This window comes from Pangasianodon hypophthalmus, chromosome 19 (genome assembly GCF_027358585.1).
Source record: "Pangasianodon hypophthalmus isolate fPanHyp1 chromosome 19, fPanHyp1.pri, whole genome shotgun sequence".
NCBI classification, from domain to species: Eukaryota; Metazoa; Chordata; class Actinopteri; order Siluriformes; family Pangasiidae; genus Pangasianodon; species Pangasianodon hypophthalmus.
Window position 1 is genome coordinate 3,035,846 of NC_069728.1, and position 20,050 is coordinate 3,055,895.

The following is a 20,050-nucleotide window of genomic DNA, read 5'->3' on the forward strand; positions in this document are numbered from 1 at the left end:
AACAGTACTGTAGTTGCAGTTTGCATAGAGATACCATGCAGGCATTATAATTGTTCATTCACGTCCTCTTCTCAGGTCCACAACACTGACCTCACACTAAAGACCTTATTAATAGCTCATCTTAAATAGTGTAGATACAATTCATTCCTTGTGGAAATTCTTTGGGTTAATTTGTCCTGAGGTTTACAATTAGTAATTAATTTAGATTAAAGAATGTAGACAAGATTTCTCTGTATCCATCCTTTCAAACAGCTAAAATATGCTGCATTCATAATTCCCGACCTCCGACCAGGAAAAAATCTCACCTCAACTCACAAATTCCTACTCAGGAATTCAGGACAGTCTCCACAACTCCGAGTTTTTCTGAGTTCAGCAAGTGACCTCAAATCAACAAAGTAGCACTTCTTACCTTGAAATGAGTTACACAGTATATACAAGTATGTGCTTTAGATCAATCAGCATACAGACATATTTGCATGTTAAATCTATAACCTTGATTCTATAACATTTCACTGTTTTGAAGAGGAAAATATACATCACTCATCACAGTTAGCTGGCTAGATTGTTACTAACAAAAGAAGAACATGGACACGTCCATGTTTTTTTCCCCACTTTGAAGCTGGAATCCCAATTCCGAGGTAAGTCGAATGCAGGAATAGTATCAATGGTGGTGTGTAACAATATGGTATATCTGTATGATCCACTAGAGGGAGTCAAGATTTCATTTCAAATATGATATCATGAAGACTGGTATAATGATATCCAGAAAGAAACTTGGCATGCATGAGAAACAAAGGAAAAGAAATGAATTATTATTTTGTATTGATTATTTTCCATTCCAAGTTTCCATTCCCTTTCAGTGTTACACAGTGCCAAATCCCCTGCAGTGCAACTCTTACTTTAAGCTAATGAACAGATTAATATGATGAGTTGATGAGTTGAGGCAGGTATATTAGGAGCAGGAAAAACATGATATGTAGCTCATGAGTAGTTGAGTTATTCCCATAATTGTGGAACACTGTTTTAAGTAAAAGCAAAGGGGAACTGTAAAACGCCTGTATCGATCACTGATCCCCACTGATTGGTAGTAACTCTGAAGGATTACACAACAAACAGGTAGGAGTGGTGAGGTATGACTGACTCTGCAGTCTGGGAAGAGTAAGTATGCAGCCAAAACACTGACAGACGAGTCACGCAGGGTGGTGGCAGTGACAGGCAAAGCTGATCCTGATGTCACCGAGGCTACAGGTAAGACACAATTTTCTGACCAATTCTAATATATTGTTTTAAACAGGGCAAAATTGTCTATGCTGTTCAGTGTTGTATGTTGCCATTCAGTAGTATGTACACCACACTGAACCAATAAATGTTAAATGTGTAAGATATGCTCTGGGAGGTATCTTTTGGTAGGCTACAGTGAAAACAGCTCAATATAATTCAAGATAAATGTCCTTTTCTGTTAACTAACACACAACTAATACACAACTAATACTGTATATGAACATACTGCTTTTCAAGTGTGAGAGTTTGTAGCCAAAATAAAGGCACAGTGAAACTGGCTTTCTTATTGCATTTATTCCTGCATGTTGTTTTCTATGAACACACCTGACGTGTGTCCTTGTCTTTGTGTTCAACTAAATCAGAGGCGTGACATGGAATGTGAGAGGGTTGTCTTCCTGTTGCAATGTATACAGCAAAATCCCCAGTGTGTATACATATACATACATATATATATATATATATACACACACAAATGAACTCTTTCAGAGTGAACAAACTTCAGCACTTAACACTTAAAACAACACTAGGGACCTAAATAATGAAGACATTTTGCTTACCATACACGTACAAGTCATTTGTTTCCATTAAAATGGTAAATTTCAGATACACATAACTATGAATGCTAAAAAATAAAATGTATGCATGATAAAAGGGTATCACTTTATATTAATCTTCCCCTTACTGATATTATTTAACACATTAGTTAACATGAACAAACTTCAGCATTAATATTCCAAAAAGGTAGCAAAGTATGGTTTATGTTTTTTTTTTAATAATAATAATAATTATTATAATAATAATAATAACACAAGCCAAAGAATCAAAAGCAAAAGCAGAAAGTCAAGTTGAGTCAAGTCAAGTAGGATTTTTTGTCATTCCTGTCATCACATACAGATGTAATGTTAGGAACAATGAAACATGGGGCAACAAGAGGATAAGTACCACAGTGACAGTACAATGAATACAGACAACAGACTACAATAGACTCTAAACTATACAATAGACAATATGGTAAACAAGCTACACAGTAAACTTTAAACACAACAGAAAACCACAACTCTAAACCAATGTCCATTATATCAGCGAGTAAAACTAACTCCATAATGACCAATATGAACTGTATTAACTTATTTTATTTTCAACTTTACAAGTAAAGATACTTTGTTAATATTCGTGTTAACTAATGCAGTATATAATGTTAGTGAAGGAAACCTTACTGTAAAACATTACCATTATAAGTGAGTCAGTAAATATGAAAAGCACCAGCACATGATGTGTGTAGAAGTGAACAATATTAAGCTAAACTGGTCATAAATGTCAGTACAATTCACCAATGCATTAAAAGTACTAAATCCTGGCTCACACTTCTTCACTCTTCTAACTACTGTACGCACCTTTCCTGATTAGTTTCACTGTAGTTACTGTATAATTCATAGTAATTACTGAGTAATATACGTATGAAGATAAAGTCATACTTTTCAGCAGAACTAGTATTACTGTTGACATGCTGTAACTACTGACAAGTCATATGCTAGAACAGTTTTGTAAAATCAAGTGTACTTATGGACATATTCACTTCAGTGTTATAATTTATGAATTTATGAATTTTGACTGCCTATGGTTTTTGTCATACGAGCCTGTTTCACACATAAATTTGCTTAACAGACTAGTAAATATCCTGTATCCTATTAATACCACCTCTTATTCTTCTTTTCCATCCAAAAATCTTTACTAGATCCTCCTCCTAGATCCTATTTATGCTATTTATATCAGTTCTGCTTGAACAGTTTTCATGTGTGATATACAGTTTTTAACAACGTGACCTTCAGCTCAGACTTCTTTGACTGACTGTATAATTGTTTCTTCTATCTTGACTTTGTTAATATGTAGTCATATCAGGGGCTGTATGGAGTGCTATGGCTGCAGACTTGGGTTGGATGTCAGGCCACACTTCCTCCTTAGACATCACCATTATCTCCATCCTCTTCCTCATTGGCTACATCGCACTCTACACACTCTGCACCACCTGTTTCAGGTAATGTTTCCCTCACTGCAGGTATACCGATTTATAGTAGCCTACCTCACTAAGCAATCTGTCTGCTTGTGAACATTGGCTCATGACAGAAATTTGCATTTTGTTAGACCCGGTGTTTTATGAGCCTGTGATGAAATGTCAACATCAATTTAAGTTAGATTTTTCATAATATATTTTTTACAAGTTAAAAACTAATATAAATTAATATTCAAATGTTTTAGTGTAGCCTAATTAGTGAAAAGTTATAAGCTGACTCAATTACTCATAATTCATTCTTTCGCTAATTAAAAAAAATCTTTTACAACTCCTTAAGATATCTTAAAATGGACAAATATGTCATTTGCCAGTTAAAAATAAGAATCATAAGAGGAGGAACCTCCAAGCACAAATCAGACAAATCGTAAAAGTTCCAAAGCAGGAAGTTTTTTAAAGGTATGACGTGGATTATTTAAAATTTGGATTTACGCACACGGACGGTAACAAGGCCAAACCCCTTCCCATGTGTGTGAAATGATTGCGGTAACTTTCTAATGAAAGCCAGCTTTCCTAAATAGACATTTGAACACAAAACAATGGAAACCTGACCACAAAACCAGTTGAATGTTTCAAGGTAAGCGTGCAAAGCTTAAAACAGCAGCAAATGCTGATGACTAAAATGTTTTCAACAAGAAAAAGTTTCCACTGAAATGTGTGTGTGGGCGTGGGTGTGGGTGTGTGTGTGTATGTATATACATGTATCTTCAGCTTTACATCCAAATCAGGGGAACAGTGTAGGAATTAGGAATTACAGCACTTTTTTATATGTGATCCCCCCATTTCAGGGACCAAAAGTAATTGGACAAACTAGCATAATCATAAATTAAATTATCATTTTTAATGGTTGGTTGTAAATTCGTCACTTTAGTTAAGGACTATTTCGAGAATTGCAGATATAGTGGTTTCCATCTCTTTTGAAGTCTTCTCACTGTTAACTTTGTGATTTGTGTCTGTAGCCTTGACAAAAGATCATTCAGTAGATTAATTTGCAGGTTTAGTCAGAGAACAAAGGCTCTTGCATCTTAGCTACCTCTGCTAACACAGTCTGCTTTGCGAATTGTTTACCAGCGGGCCACTTATCATACCTTCTAAGCGAAAAGCCGTGGGCTAGTAAATATCTGGCCGTGAGTCACATTTGGCCCTGGGGCTTGACTTTGGACACCCATTAAACAGCACTCACTGCTCTGCATCCTTTGATCGCCTGACTCAGGAGTGTGAGAAACTCTAACAGAGAGGCAGAAAGTCCCTGGGGGCTTCCAAGAACTAGACAGGGAACATTGCTGTAATCTTATTGGCCTTGAACCTCCTAGAGCATGTTTAGGTGCAGAAACTCTTGCTCTGACTTTTTGAAGTGTTGTTGCTGTTAGTGGAATGCTGTTGGCTTGATTCAGATGATTGATGTCACTATATGTAACTATTAAGCAGCTGTACTGTTTTGTAAAGGTTTGTCACAGAAGATGCATTATCACTGTCGCTGTGACCTCCATAACACTTGTAAAGATTTTTTTGATTGATTTTTATATATAGTTAATATGTGATACAAAAAGATTTACAGCAGAGCTACACTTTTACAGTAAATAATCATGTATATTTATACTAAACTACTGTAATATATTTATGGGTAATTACTGTACTTTTTACAGCATATCATATAAAATATAAAATCAAATGTAGTGGATTATATTTAAAAATTACCCGTAAATATGTTTATCCAAAGACACAGGGTTCAGCTGAGCAGCTGAAGGTTACGAGTCTTGCACAAAGACCAAAACAACCGACTTTCTGATCTGTACACTGTGAAAATTGACTGTAAATTTTACAGTAATGTACAGACAACAGGGATGCCAGTATGCAATCTTTCAGTGTGAGTTAATTTACTGGCAGAGGTGGGTGAATCAGTGCAAACTAGTTGAGCTAGTTGTGGTGGCTCAGTGGTTAAGGCTTTAAGTTACAGATCAGGAGGTTGTGTGTTCAAATCCCAGCACTGTAAACTTACCATGGTGGGGTCCTTGAGCAAGACACTTAACCTTCAGTTCAGCTGTATCTGGCATCAGCCACATGAGCTGGATTATGTGTTATTTTACACTGAGCAAGATATTACAGTACTTTATTGTAAATATGTTTTGACAGTAGCTTATCGTAAATTTTACATTATTTACTTCTGCCAACAGATTACTGTAAAATATAAAGTCAGTTTTTACAGTGTAGCTCAGCAGCAGAGTTTTAGACTACTTTTAAACACTTTATTATTTTTCTTTTTTACAACAAATATAGTAACATTAAATTTAACTACACATTTTGCCACTTTCTTGTTAGTGTAAATATGGGGTTCTGCTTGTCCCCAGCTGATATGTCCCATGTCCGTGACTAAAATGAAATCACAGAAGTATACAATGTTTCCAAAATAAATAAAATAGTAAATTTCCAATTAATTCATATTCCATGAATATTTATATTTTATATTATATTTATTAATATTTGTATTTTCAGTTGTATTTCATGGTTTTTTCATCTTTCCCCAGTTTTATTTTCCGTCCTGTAAGCCCCTTTTTTTATTTTCAGTCCTGTTAAGAAATGAACCCAACCTACTCTGACATCATTTTGCTCACATTTCGCAGTGACTTGTTAAGCTGGTTAAGTCCAAACACTCCTTTTCATTTTTAACATGACAGCATATTTAAGTCATGCATATTCCACCCAGTTAGGGAAAATGACACAGGAAATTGATTTCATTTATGATTTTTCAGTATGTAAGATGTAGCCATTTAAAAATATGTTCAATGTACATAATATACATATACATTCAGGTTAAATACTCGCACCATAAATGATCGTAATATGGCATTTAAGTTCATTAGTGAGCTCATAAACAGCAGTTTTGTTTGTCAAAAAGGGAAGCTTTTTAATTCCAGACATTTATTAAACATTAAATTTTGCTAGTACAACTGATGAAGCTGTCTGTATAATTACACATCAACTCTAGTGAGACTCCAGAGTGTCCAGAGGAGAAAGAAATACCCTCATCTCTCTCACTGAGTGTAAGTGAACAATGAAATACTGTAAATTCTGTGTTTATATAATGGATAAAATATTTTTATAATATGGCCTTCAGAGAAAGTGGTACCCCTACAGGACAACTATAATAAAGCTAACATTAGAGACCCCATTAAAAGTATGCAAATAAGGCCTTTTTTGATACACTATATGGCCAAAGGTTTGTGGACACCTGACCGTCAAACCCAGATGTGGTTCTTCCTTAAACTGCTACTACAAATCTGAAAGCAAACAACTGTATAGAAAGTCTCTGTATATTGTAGCATTACAGTTTCCCTTCACTGGAGCTAAGAGGCTGAAACCTGTTCCAGCATGACGATGCCCCTGTGCACAAAGCGAGCTCCATGAAGACATGGTGTGTGAAGGTTGGAGTGGAAGAACTCGAGTGTCCTGCACAGAGCCCTGACCTCAACCCCACTGAACACCTTTGGGATGAACTGGAACACAGACTGAACCCCAGACCTCCTCACCAACATCAGTGCCTGATCTCACTAATGCTCTTGTAGCTGAATGAACACAAATCCCCACAGCCACGCTCCAACATCTAGTGGAAAGCCTTCCCAGAAGAGTGGAGCTTATTATAACAGGAAAGGAGGGACTAAATCTGGAATGAGCTGTTCAACAAGCACATATGGGTTTGATGGTCAGGTATCCAGTGTACTTTATTTGTAACAACAGGAAGCAACCAGCATGCTTATAATGGAGTAAATTGCTAAACATAAAGATTTGGTACAGGAAATGCCTGAGTTACTGCTTCATTAATTTACTCAAGCAATGCAAAGCATATTGCATAATGTAGGAAATCCAAATTTGTTGCCATTATTACAACTGATTAGAAGATAAGCCCAAAGTCATAAACATTTCTGTTCATCTTTTTGCAGGTGAATCTAGGAGATCACCAGAGAACCATGAACAATGTGGATGGTTTGTTTTTCTGCTTTTTGTCTATTTTTACATGTAATGTGAATTAACGATGCACTGATCAATGTTGTTCTTACTAATAATGTGGAAATATCCGGTGAAATAACACAATAGAAGTTTTCAGTTGGCAATTTATTGGCATTCTTGCATTCTTATGTATGTTTTTGACGATAGATAACTTTGTCATAACTTCCCAAGTAGAACGTCATGGTGGTTAATATGTATTATTTCTGGGATTTTTCCAACAAATTTGTAAAGCAATAATATAATAACCAACCAAATTTTAATGGAAAGTATTGATGAATTGAAACAAGGGTGGGTAATGTGATTGGATTTTTGTTCAATTTCCTAGAAAATGATGTAAAAACCTAGTATTAACAATACATGACTGTCACAGCCTTGTGTTGTTTAATATAAAGATATTGTGATTATTATCTTATCATTGTTCTTTTTGTAGTTCTAAGCTCTATGGCACACAGCAGTATGCCACAGGTTCCTGCTGGGCCTCAGCACAAGAACCACACCATTGTGTACAGCCAACAAACTAATATTTATTCCCATAACAGAGGTGAGAGGATCTTTTCCTATTAGCATTACTAGCTTTCCTCACTGTCTGAAATATATTTCCTTTATACAGATTCTCAGGCTATGCTTTCATGTGTAAAAATAATATGCAAACTGATAGATTAGGAGTGTTTAAGGCAGGTTACAAGTATTGTCCAGTTGCCTGTTTATCTTAATGACAATGCAATTTGGGGCATTTCTACCTATAAGTGCACAATAAGGGGCGGTGTATATGCAAATATCTATCTATCTATCTATCTATCTATCTATCTATCTATCTATCTATCTCTATTAATCAATATATATTTATTGTTTGTCTGTGCAAATTAGTACAACCAAAAAACGTGTATTAAATTTGTGGAAGCGAATTTTTCATTTGAGGAAAAATATTATACAATTCAATATGTTAAATAATGACAAGGTTTATTAAGACAATGTGTCAGTATCTTAAAATGATGAATATAACTGCGGCAAAGTTGATTTCTTATTGATTCCTTAAACATTATATATCCACACAGTTGCATAACTGATGCCAACAGCATTTAAACAGAGCCTATGAAAATGTTTTTGATTCATACATGCCTTATAAAACAGTTTACTTTGCATTCATGTTGTTTTTTTAACAGTTTACTTGATGCAAATTGGTGCTTATTAATGGAGATCTTACTAAACCAGGGCCTCTTCCTTTACAGCCAAATCGGACAGTTACTTTAGCCAGCAAATGACGCCCAGGATTCCAGATACCCCTGCGTTCTCTGTCAGATCCACAGGTGCAGTGTCTCCAGGACTTCCTGCACTTCCACCAATTCCACCAATTTTCTATTTGACCACAGTCCAGATGGAACCACCAAAGGAGTCTTCTTCAGGACAGCAACCTAAGACAGTCAAAACTGTGTGGGACTTTGTTACACTTCCAGAAGATCAGCCAAATATGAACAGTGGGTTTACTGAGATAGACAGTGAGGAGCATCCCTATGCCTGTTTAGACAATGTTAGAGTCAGTGGACCTTCATCACCCTCCCACTGTGATGAAGCTGATGAGGACCGATGGGAGAGTGAGAGTCCCTACCACATGGTGACAGAATGGATAGAACCTACTCCTACTTGTGACTTAGCCACGCTCCTTCCTGTGACAGACAGTGAAAAGGCAGAGGAGTTGGAATTTCTTTTCCCACCTCTCCCAGCTGTCCAGGATGACCAGCCATTAATTAACACAGACAGAACTGCCATCTATGCAGCGGTGAACAGGAAAAACAAAAGTCAGAAAAGCAACAAAGAAGCTCCTGTTGTACAAGACACAATGGTGTTAGATGAGGACGAGGCCCCGCCTGTTCCAGAAAAAATATTTGACTAGCAAATAGAAGTTGGACTAAGTAATGTATGTTAATGTATATATATTGGCAGTAAATAAATACAAATACTTATCACTTCTCAGAAATAATTTGAGATTACATTACACCACTGTGTCAAAATGCCTTCCTGCTTATGCAGTTTTGAATGAGTGCATTAGATAACACAATACAGATTTATTCTTGTATCCCCTTATGTATTTCCTATGCAGAGATAACAGTGGCATGAATAAAAGGAATGCACATTAGAATTGCATTTCCAAGTCCCAGATTTATCCAAGAAGGAAAACACCTATTAGATGTCAGGAGGAAAAAAAATGCAGCAACTAGCAATCCATAAAAATCACTTAGAAATAAAGAATTAAAGGAGTAGTATGCTCCTGTAGAGGTGGCAAACATATATATATATTGTACTGAATGCCTTTCAATGATAGAGATGTGACAGGGAGGTCTGTGAATGTGTAGTGTGTCCAATGCTTCATTTTAGATCTCATGAGTACCCTCTATAAACCTTTAATGTGCCCTTTGGTGAAACCTGCATCAATCCTGACAGTGCAGTGCTCTCTAACCCAAAACCTCTTGCAATTATTAATGAGGACCAATCACAGTGAAAAAAACAGCATACAGCTAAATAAATGAAGAGAAAGATAATCAATTGTGTCTTAAGTGTATTGTTCATTTAGCATGTAATTGAGCAAACAGGGTTGCACGATAATAATAATGACATTGAACATTATTAATGTTCAATATGACAAAAATGTCACCCATAATTGCACAAGAATCTGAGTGAGTAATGGCATATTAAGCGAATAACTGTGCTGTGTCCCAGATGCGCGCATTTTTGTAATGATGCATTGTGACAGGATGCATCATAATGCAAAAATATGACAATGTGCATCACGAAAATGTGCGATTCACATTGTGGAAATCAGCATTTGATTAATTAGGCATCTAATGCAATTACACGGTTTGAACACCAGAGGGCCCAATCTGCACAACCCATAGAGTTAAAGTATATAGCAAGCATGCTAGTCATATAATTGTGTTCTTTCGTGGAGAGCCTGCGCCTTGGGAATCCTCTGCACTTGTAAAGTGATGGAACACAACAAGCAACACACATTATAGTATATATGGCTACACAACCATGTTATAACTGTCAAAAAGAGCTTTCAAATGACACAAACCCTGGGCCAGTGTGATCTACAGTGCCTGAGAAAGACGGAATCCGGGCATTTTAGCCGACTTTGGAGCTCTATTTCTGGTTAAAATGATGCCTCAGGTGCTGCTACGGAGCTCATTATGTTTCAATCGATCATTTTCCCCGGGTCAGAGACTTTGTTTATTCAATCCAATTTATGGAAGAATTTATAAATTTCTTTATTCTTTATTTATTTTTAAGATATATGATGAATCTGTAGTATATTTTGTTTACAATATTAAACCTCTGTTCATAGATATATTTTATTTATTTAGTTTTATGCACATTGTTTTGTATTGTTTATGATTCAGAAATAAACATGTTTTCAGGCATACTTTTTCTTCATTTCAAAATATTCAGAGATTCAAATCAAGTTGTGAAGCCAGTAGCGTGAATTGAATCGAATCATGACCAGAGTGTATCGTTACACCCCAAATATCAACCCTTAGTCGGGGTGGTAGTTGTTTTTAACCCAACAGTATTTATAGTGTGCCCACCTGGGGCCCAGTCACAGGCCACTAAATACAAAATCCTATTTAAAACCTATGTGAACGTGTATAAGTGCAGTATTTGTGGACTAGCTATCGTAAAGAATGTCACTAGTGATAAATGTGTTATAATGAACATTAATGGCAGTTTAATCTGCTTCTGAAGTACCGCAGGGAAAAGATGAAGTCTTTGACAGAGTACAATGAAACAAGCTCTCCAAGGGCCTGTGTGTGCCCCATGTGTGTAGACTTTCTGGGTTGCCCATTAAACATTAACAGACAAACAAACAAACAAACAAACCTTTTTTGCATAGCCAAAATGAGATGTAATACAATAATACAAGGCGTGTAAAGCATACTCAGCTGTCATGGAGGCACTGCTGGCCCACACACACACACACACACACACACACACAGAGAGACTCTCGCAGACAGCCACAGTGGCTCCTCTAGCAGGGAAAACCCATTCCTGGTAAATAAACTGCTTTTAATTGATGTTTTGATTAGTTTTATTTTAGATTGTGATCATGCTGTGGGCTGTGTTTTAATGCACACAGGTCAGATCTTTAATCCTACTGCGATTCCTGTCTAGTCCACTTCTCCTGGTCAGGGATTACTGATTATCATATTACTCACACATTTACCTTGGTGTTAATTGTGTGCTTAATGCAGAACGGGTTTGTTAATTGTGTTTAATTGAACTGTCGGCTGTACACACATCAACACAGAGCCCCGGTCAAAAACTCGTGTCTGTACACGTTGCTAAGAGAGGGCGTGTGCGCGTGGGGAAAGCCGCTCAGCCAATCAGCGCGCCGGACACGCCCACAGTGGGCGTGTTGTTTACAGAAGGCCCGTGAGAGAGCGGCTCGGGGAAAAGTGTGGAGGCTGATCCGCGGAGTCGGTGCACGGAGTCGGGCTGTCAGGACACCCAGGAATCAGCGCGTGACGTCACACGTCGGCCAGCGCACACCTCCGAAGAGAATAAACCAGAGAAGTATTGTTTCCAGTTTAGTTGTTTAAGAGGTTGACGCGTAAACACAGGCGAAGGTGTGAGTGAGATCCGGTGTGTGTTCGGTTCTTCTCCCGAGCTGGAGCCTGAGTCCATCCAGCAGAGCCTCACTGAGGGGGTGTGTGCCCTAAAAACACTCCAGTGCAGTTTGCGAAGACCTACTTGTCTGTTTTCACACCACAAAGACCCAGTTGTTACGGATTTAACACACCTGAACTGTATTTGCAGGTTTGAATCCTTGCTATTTGACAAAGCTTACTTGTATACTTACTTGTATGAGATGCAGAATTGTTGCAAAGGCTTTACACCTCGAGCTGGCATTGGATGAGTGTGTCCTGTCTGTGGAGTGACTGTGTGGAGCTTGTTTTTGTTTGCTCATGTAGGCTACCAGTGCTTGTGATGAGCCTCTTGTATTATCAGCCATTTTGTGTTTCAGCATGTGTAACATACATGGTAATACTTCTCTGGTTTCAGATTTTTTGAGCGCCTGAGCCTACTGTTTGGTCCGGCCCATTGGGAGAGAGAGAGAGAGAGAGAGATAGAGAGAGAGAGAGAGAGGGTAGGGCACAACATGGCAGCTGTGAAGTCCCAGGCAGGACCGGGGGCCATGCAGTCGACAGCAGGGCGAAAAAAGGAAGGCCTGGTACATATCAGCGTTCCAACATAACACTATCACCGATTCAATCTTGATGGCGTGAGTCATTTGCTGTGTCCTAATTTGGGACCCCACAGCAAAAATGATCTCATTTAACTCTCTGCAGGTCAGACGTTGTGTTCAGGAGAACGCAGACGTACAGAAACACCAGCAGAACTCCATCTTACAGTCGTCACCGGGTCTTGGGGAAGAGTGGACTGCCAATTCGGAGCAATCAAACACCCTCCTTTTCTTACAGTCTTCCAATGTCAACCTGCCATACCGGTAACTTTCAGACTCCCAACTGGTTTATATCTTACTCGATTTTATTTGGCACACACGTGAATGTTCTGTGCGTTAACACTAAACCCAATAAATCACCCTACACACACGGATTGTGAATGCTCCGCTCAGTGTTGTCTGTTGCCTTACTTGTGCACTGATGTCATTGTACATATTTGTCCCGTGTTTTATTGTCCCGTGTTCAACAGCTCCTGTGTAGTGCTCAAATTCCTCCTTGGAAATCAAGAAAGTACATTTGTTCAACATATCATATAAAAGAAATGTGACTTTTCAGTTGCTCACATTGGCACAAAAAATCTTTCAACAGACTGATATATCCTGTTTCACAGAAACCTTAACCCCATTGTACCCATTATTTAAGGAATGAAACATTGTTATAGGAAAATAATCAATAATAGGGTGCTGTGATGCCATGCCGAAGTGCTTTATTCCTCTTATACCACAGCAATTTGTCAACTATTACAGTTTTTTAATTGATTAAAAAAACACATTGCACTATAAACTACTTATAGTTCCATTTCGTGGAACATTCAAGAGACAAGTTACTTCCTATTATCACTTACACTCAATGTAGGAACACCTGTACACCTGCTCATTTATGCAGTTATCTAATCAGCCAATCATGTTGCAGCAGCACAATGCATAAAATCATGCAGATACAGGTCAAGAACTGTAAGTGTTCGCATCAAACATCAGAATGAAGAAAAAAGTGTGATCTCTGTGACTTTGATTGTGGAATCATTGTTGGTGCCAGATGGGCTGGTTTGAGTATTTCAGAAACTGCTGTTCTCCTGGGATTTTCACACACAACAGTCTCTAGAGTTTACACAGAATGGTGTGAAAAACAAAAAACATCCTGTGAGCAGAGGGTCTTTAGGCTGAAACACCTTGTTGATGAGAGAGATCAGAGGAGAATGAGCAGACTGGTCTGAGCTGACAAGAAGTCTATAGTAACTCAAATAATCACTCTTTACAACCGTGATGAGCAGAAAAGCATCTCAGAATGCATAACACATCAAACCTTGAGGTGGATGAGCTACAACAACTCTAGAGTCTGTTTTGTGTGAAAATCCGAGGAGATCAGCAGTTTATGAAATACTAAAACCAGCCCATCTGGAACCAACATCCATGCCACTGTTAAAGTCACAGAGATCACACTTTTTCTTCATTCTGATGTTTGATGTGAACATTAACTGAAGCTCTCGACTTGTATCTGCATGATTTTATGCATTGTGCTGCTGCCACATGATTGGCTGAATAGAGAACTGCATGAATGTGCAGGTGTACAGGTGTTCCTATTAAAGTGGACGGTGAGTGTAAATTGTAGCAGCTATAAACAGTTGTGCCCTCACCACCTTCTCGTGTTTCTTTCGCTCTTGAAGTCAGTAAGACACAAAAACAGAAAGTGGAAAGTCCTCTATCCTGAAACATTTCCTGTGGCAGAAAACTTACTGTTACAAAGCACCCGAGACACCCAAGATTCCATCCATACATTTAAAAAAAATGCCTCTCTTCTGAAATCTTCATCATATCAATGATTATATGTCTTTGTTAAATAGCAGAATGGTTTTTAGTCTGTTTATTATTAGTCTTAGATTATCTGGAGCTTCCACCATGAATGAGATGTTACTATAGAAACGATAACTTATTACAATAAGCGCGTTTATATGAACCTCTGATGTGAACGATGTCTAGCACTATTGGCAGAGCCGTGCTGTTCTGTAACGTTAATCAACACCTTCTGACCAATCACATTCGATAATTCAACAGCGCTGTGGTGTAACATAACTTAAACCATTTTGTAAACCAACTTCATGTTACATGTACAATTGCAATACACATTATGTATACTCTTCAAATTCAGATCATTCATTTATTTATATCTCTTTATTGCTTTATTTTCACTTCTCCCCTGTTACAGGAGTCCTGAATCAGTAGAAATGGATGAGATCATGGCTGCGATGGTCCTCACCAGTCTGTCCTGTAGTCCAGTGATCCAGAGCCCCACACAGAGAGATCCCTTACCACGTAAGTCATCTTCTCAAATAAATAAATAAATAAAGCAAGCCCAGCACAGTAGACATTTGGATTATTTTTATTCACAGGGTTTGGGTATGATGATCTGTTGGGATGTATGTAAGTCTTTATACATAAGTATATAAAGATTGAGCTAAGAGAAATTATGGCATCCAACACTGTAGGCATAACCCTACTCAGTAATACGCACTATACGCCCAATGTCTAACCAAAAACCATATGATGGAAATGCACAGGAATAGCATCCAACTAATGTACCATCCATTCACCCACCTCCACTCAGTCTCAGTCTCTCCATATGTATTGTCCAGATGGCCCACTGGATGTGGAGTGTGGTGGAGGGGAACTGTCGGACAGTGGCAGCAGCGGCTACTGGAGCTGGGAGCATGGCAGTGTCAGTCCTGCTCCCTCACCGTCCGTCACCGAGACAGAGAGCAGCATGGGACAGCTGGCAGATGAGGGGCTGCACATGGAGCCGGAGCTGGGGGCACGTGACGAGCTGGAGACCAGGCGGTGCAAGGTGAGAGTGATGACAGAGAAGTGTAAGAGTTTTGCAGCAAATTGTGCGAAAATGCTTAGTAGCTTTTTCTCCCTCGGTGACAGATTTCGAGCAGGGGAGCGTATAGGTGTTTGTGGCCAGGCTGTGGCAAAGTGCTGACATCACGGGTTGGGATGAAACGTCACATTCGCATTCTCCATCTGGGGTGAGCTTTACTGTTCAGGAAGAAGTGAATAGAGCACTTCATAGATTTAGTACATACCAGGGAATGTCAACTGGCGGACCACATATAGAGCCATATAAGTTTTTTTTTTTTTTTCATTTTTTTTAAATACTGTGTCAGAGTTGATAAACATATGAAAAAACTAACCTTAATTCAGAGACTACAGTTTTCTAAACATGAACCAGCTCTGTGTCTGTAGCAGATCCTCCAGTGCAGCGTACCAAATCGCATGCATTTGTGTACACACTTGTGAAGACAGCTCATCAGACCAGAAAATAGCTACAGCAGTATGGAGAGAAAATGGAGCATTTTCACACACTTTCATAGATTTTTCACTTTCTCTCTGGTCCAATTTGTGACGTTTGTTTAAAGAAAAGTCGACAACGCAAAACAGAATGTTTAAAGACAACTGGAAAGAGAAGTTTGTGTTTATTCTCCCTGTGAACAAAACATAACCACTTTGAATTGTCTTATTTATAACCAGGAACTAGTCTTTAATGGTTAAGCAATCACAGTATTAACTGTAGACACGATTCATTTGTGTTAGTTGCTTATCCAGACATTGTTAAGAAAGGAATGTTATGTTACTAGACCTGAAAATTTTTGGTTGAATACCTGTAGTGTATACTGTAGTCTGTAAGGTATTTATTTTGTTAAACATAAAGTACACAGTAATCAGGGTTTGCTTTTCTCTTCTTTTGTTCTCTCATACGCAGTGGACCAGAGCAATCTCACAGAGAGGAAGATTTTTATTACACCGAGGTCTCCTCAGAGGAAGAGGAACCGACGCCTCCATCTCCTTCTCTGTCACTCACCAGTGGGCCCTGGTCCTCATGCAGCTCCACCCCCAGCCAGCCCACTTCCGCAGAGGCCCCGCCCTCTTCCAGCTCTCTCAGCCAATCCGCCCCCAGCAGTGTGTGGCAGATACACGCGGAACATCTCTACCAGTTGACACATGTACCTCTTATGTTTTAGCTCACTTTGTCGTAGAAACATGGCACCATGGCAGCTTTTAACAGTGCACATACGCTAGTGCAGACCAAGTAGCATAGTTGCACTTGCGTACTTCTACTTCTGAATGATATAGAGTATGTAGAATGCATCTGAGTATAGTTTAGCATGTATGATTCTTTGTATTGGTTAAGAATTTGGCTTTCTGTGAACTTGTATTTTAAAACAAAGCATGGCTCTATTAGTGTGCACATAAGGGCTTTTTCACACTTGGAATAATGAAACATGGGTCATTCTAAACCCGGGTAAACAGAATCCTGGGTTATCTTGTTTCACGTTTCACATACTTCACCCGGGGTTAACAATTAATCCTGGGTATTCATAATCTGACGTTTCACACTGTACATTCCTAAACCCTGAGTTAAAATTCTTATTTACATGTTTGCAGTGTCAACCATGATTGGATAAATCCAGTGTGCGACCGGTTTAAATAACGGCTTGTCTCACGCTTTCGCGTGAGTGATTGGGTGTCTGTTGCTAAGCGTCTAGTCGTAACATTCTAACGCCGCGTCGTTTCACACTGTACACTTTTGGCACCGCAGTGCGGGGTTAACACTGCAAAAGCTGCGCTAACCCTGCTTCTAAATTATAAGTGTGAAACGTTCCTCTACCTGGGGTTAAAAGCGGGGTTTAGAGCAACGATAACTCGGGGTTAAGCACAGTGTGAAAAGCCCTATAAGGTAAAACTCTGTTGTAGGATTCTGCATAGAACCGTTAAAGGATCCCCAAGAGGGACAACCGAATAACTTTTAAGGTCTCTAGATGTGACCGTTTTTTTGTAGCCTAATTCTCGGTTATAATTCTTTTCTCCAGCCTTGTGCACCCATTGAGCTGACCATATCCCCAGACTCTGCTTCCTCCTGTGACTGGACTTCAGCTGGACTCCAGCTGAGACCTCAGGTAGCTCTTCAGTGTACACTGATGTACTTGCATACTTAGACACCTTAGAGTTTTGCTAGACCAAGATAGTGGTATTTTAGATGGTCTTAAGGGCCATTGTTGCTTACTACACCATGCAGAACCTAAATTTGCTGCTGCTGCCTGCTTCTAATGCCTTGGAGCTCATGAAATGTCACTGGGGGATCACATGTATGAGCCAATCAAAACATAGTGGACTTTTCTCCTCACTTTTGAATTAAAAAAACACACCATTTATGATAATATCTAAAATTTTACATTGTGGATACTGACTTCAGAATGTTCTCATAACTATCACTGAGCAGCATGAAGTGATGATATCAAAACGAAGGATCTTCTCAGTAAAATCCTATATAGCTAAGGGGAGAGTCAGTGCAGCTGTTCCTCAATGTCTTCACAAGTCATTAACTTTCATTGATGATATTAAAAAGTGGCACAGGGCCAGGTAGCAACAGGTAGCATTTGTGCTTCATAGCTCCAGGGTCTAGGGATGGATTGTATGCTTTGGGTGCTACTGGAGTTTCCTGTGTTCTCCTGCATCCACATGGGTTTCCTTCAGGTACTTCGGTTTCCTCCTAAAAATGCAGGTAGATGGATTGGCTACGCTAATTTGGCCACTTGAATGAGTGTGCACGTTGCGCTATCATGGACTGGCATACCACCCAGGGTGTATTCCTACCTTGTGCCCAGTGTTCCCGAGATTAGCTCCAAATCCACCCCATCGTTTACCTGGATAAAGCTAAATGAAGATAAATAAAGATGAATAAATGATCTATTTGTTTCTGTAGCACTTCATGACATTAATTTCATCAGCCAAATGATGTCAGCATTTGTATGTAGGCGTCAGTCAGCGAAATATAACCCGTGTGGATACGCAATAGAACATCATAGTCGCTATTTATACTTTTTTAACGTCACTCACTGTGTTGCATCGTGTTATGTGTGAAATTGGTGTAGAGCCTTGATAAGCTAGCGTCCGCTTATTCAGGGAAGTGATGAAAGAGAGGGAAATGAAAAACTCAACCAGCCCAGTGGAAGTGCTTATTGCTGCAGGGTTTGTCATAATTTTCCACCATCGTCTGATTCACAGATCAGCATGTCACGTAGCCGTTCCATCAGCGTGGGCGAGCAGTGGCTACAGCGGAACAGTGTTCCCTCCAGATCGCACACCGTGAGTGCATCGCCATCCAGGGGCCACTGCTCCATCCGGTTTGTGCTCTCCCATTCTGAGATACTGTTAGCATGTGCATGACTCTAAACTGTGTTCACTAGTACGGAACAGCAATGTCATTGTTTAGTCGTTGTTTTTAGTGTTCTATCCATTCCTCCATCCATCCATCTATCTTATAGTTACTACTAATACTCAAAGAATCACTGCAGCTAGAACACTAGTGTTTGTTAAAGCAAAACATTCACGTACGTTTCAGACTAGCCAGCCATGATGTCATTCCAGCAATTTCTGACTGAGGTTATAATATTTTAATGGTTTAATACATTCTCCCTCCTGTGTGTCTGTTCAGGAAAGGTCGAGGCGAGGCCAAAAAGTGCCGCAAGGTGTACGGTGTGGAGCGCAGGGATCAGTGGTGCAACGCTTGTCGCTGGAAGAAAGCCTGTCAGCGCTTCCCTGACTAAAAACATAAGACTTTTTGAAGCAAGCAAGAATCTCAGTCTTTCCTTTCTTTCTGTGGACTACTCCTGGCACTGTCGAGGACCATGAGAATCCCTTTTTTTTACCTTTTGTACCTGTTTTCCAAAAGGAGCTGAAGGATATTTTCTATGATCTTTTTCTGTGACGTGAGTTCTGGTGATAGCTGTTGAGACTGTGTGACGTGGTACAGTCCTGATCCCTCTGACTTTCTTGTCAACCTATAAAGCAAGACTTTTTTTCTTTCATTCCCCAGCAGTCGTGCACTACAACCGCTCTTGAGATTATTGAATTGATTGTCAGTTTTGGTATAAAGTGAACATCTCAACATTTGTATTGTTTGTTTTTTTTATATCCTGAAATGTGTACTAGCAAAATGTTAGTCATTGTGTACTGGATTTTTTTTTCAACATCTTCACTTTTTTGCGTTTGACTTATGCCCATGTGACAGCACTTCCTTATCAAGTAAAAATGCCACACATGAGGTTAATGGTATATGCAGCTATAAGCAGCTATAACTTATGATTAATTACCAAAGTGCTATTGCAAGTCCCTTGCCATTCTGTGGTACAGTATTAAGAGTTTTGTTTGTTTTTTTGTGTTTTTTTTTTTCATCTGATGGGTTAAAACCTTGGACAGATTTCAAGAATTTGCTGTTATACCCACATAGTATGCATAAAGAACAGGAAAGTGTTAAAAATGATTAAAACACACCTTATACAATATGCACAAGAGAAACTAATGGTTGCATGACAAAGCACAAGAGAAATAGTAAACTATTTTATTGATATTTTTTGTGCATTTTATGTACAACTCGGACATTCGAAAAAGAAAAGATCACTTTG

At 38.9% G+C, this 20,050-nt stretch overlaps 2 protein-coding genes across 2 annotated transcripts; both read left to right on the top strand.

The window, feature by feature from the left end:
* The first annotated feature begins 758 nt into the window (after window positions 1-758).
* On the top strand, window positions 759-9,315 carry LOC113546789 (uncharacterized). The gene is made up of 6 exons (XM_026946825.3): window positions 759-1,248; window positions 3,172-3,316; window positions 6,336-6,390; window positions 7,288-7,330; window positions 7,785-7,895; window positions 8,584-9,315. Exons 2-6 carry the CDS (start codon window positions 3,198-3,200, stop codon window positions 9,243-9,245), a joined length of 990 nt encoding a protein of 329 aa, XP_026802626.3. The 5' UTR covers window positions 759-1,248; window positions 3,172-3,197; the 3' UTR covers window positions 9,246-9,315.
* Window positions 9,316-11,773: 2,458 nt separating this feature from the next.
* On the top strand, window positions 11,774-19,937 carry znf395b (zinc finger protein 395b). Its single transcript, XM_026946828.3, has 10 exons — window positions 11,774-12,163; window positions 12,410-12,578; window positions 12,697-12,854; window positions 14,794-14,900; window positions 15,221-15,429; window positions 15,513-15,613; window positions 16,348-16,588; window positions 17,456-17,542; window positions 18,651-18,769; window positions 19,081-19,937. The coding sequence occupies exons 2-10, from the start codon at window positions 12,507-12,509 to the stop codon at window positions 19,190-19,192; spliced, it is 1,206 nt and encodes a 401-aa protein (XP_026802629.2). The 5' UTR covers window positions 11,774-12,163; window positions 12,410-12,506; the 3' UTR covers window positions 19,193-19,937.
* The last annotated feature ends 113 nt before the right edge of the window (window positions 19,938-20,050 follow it).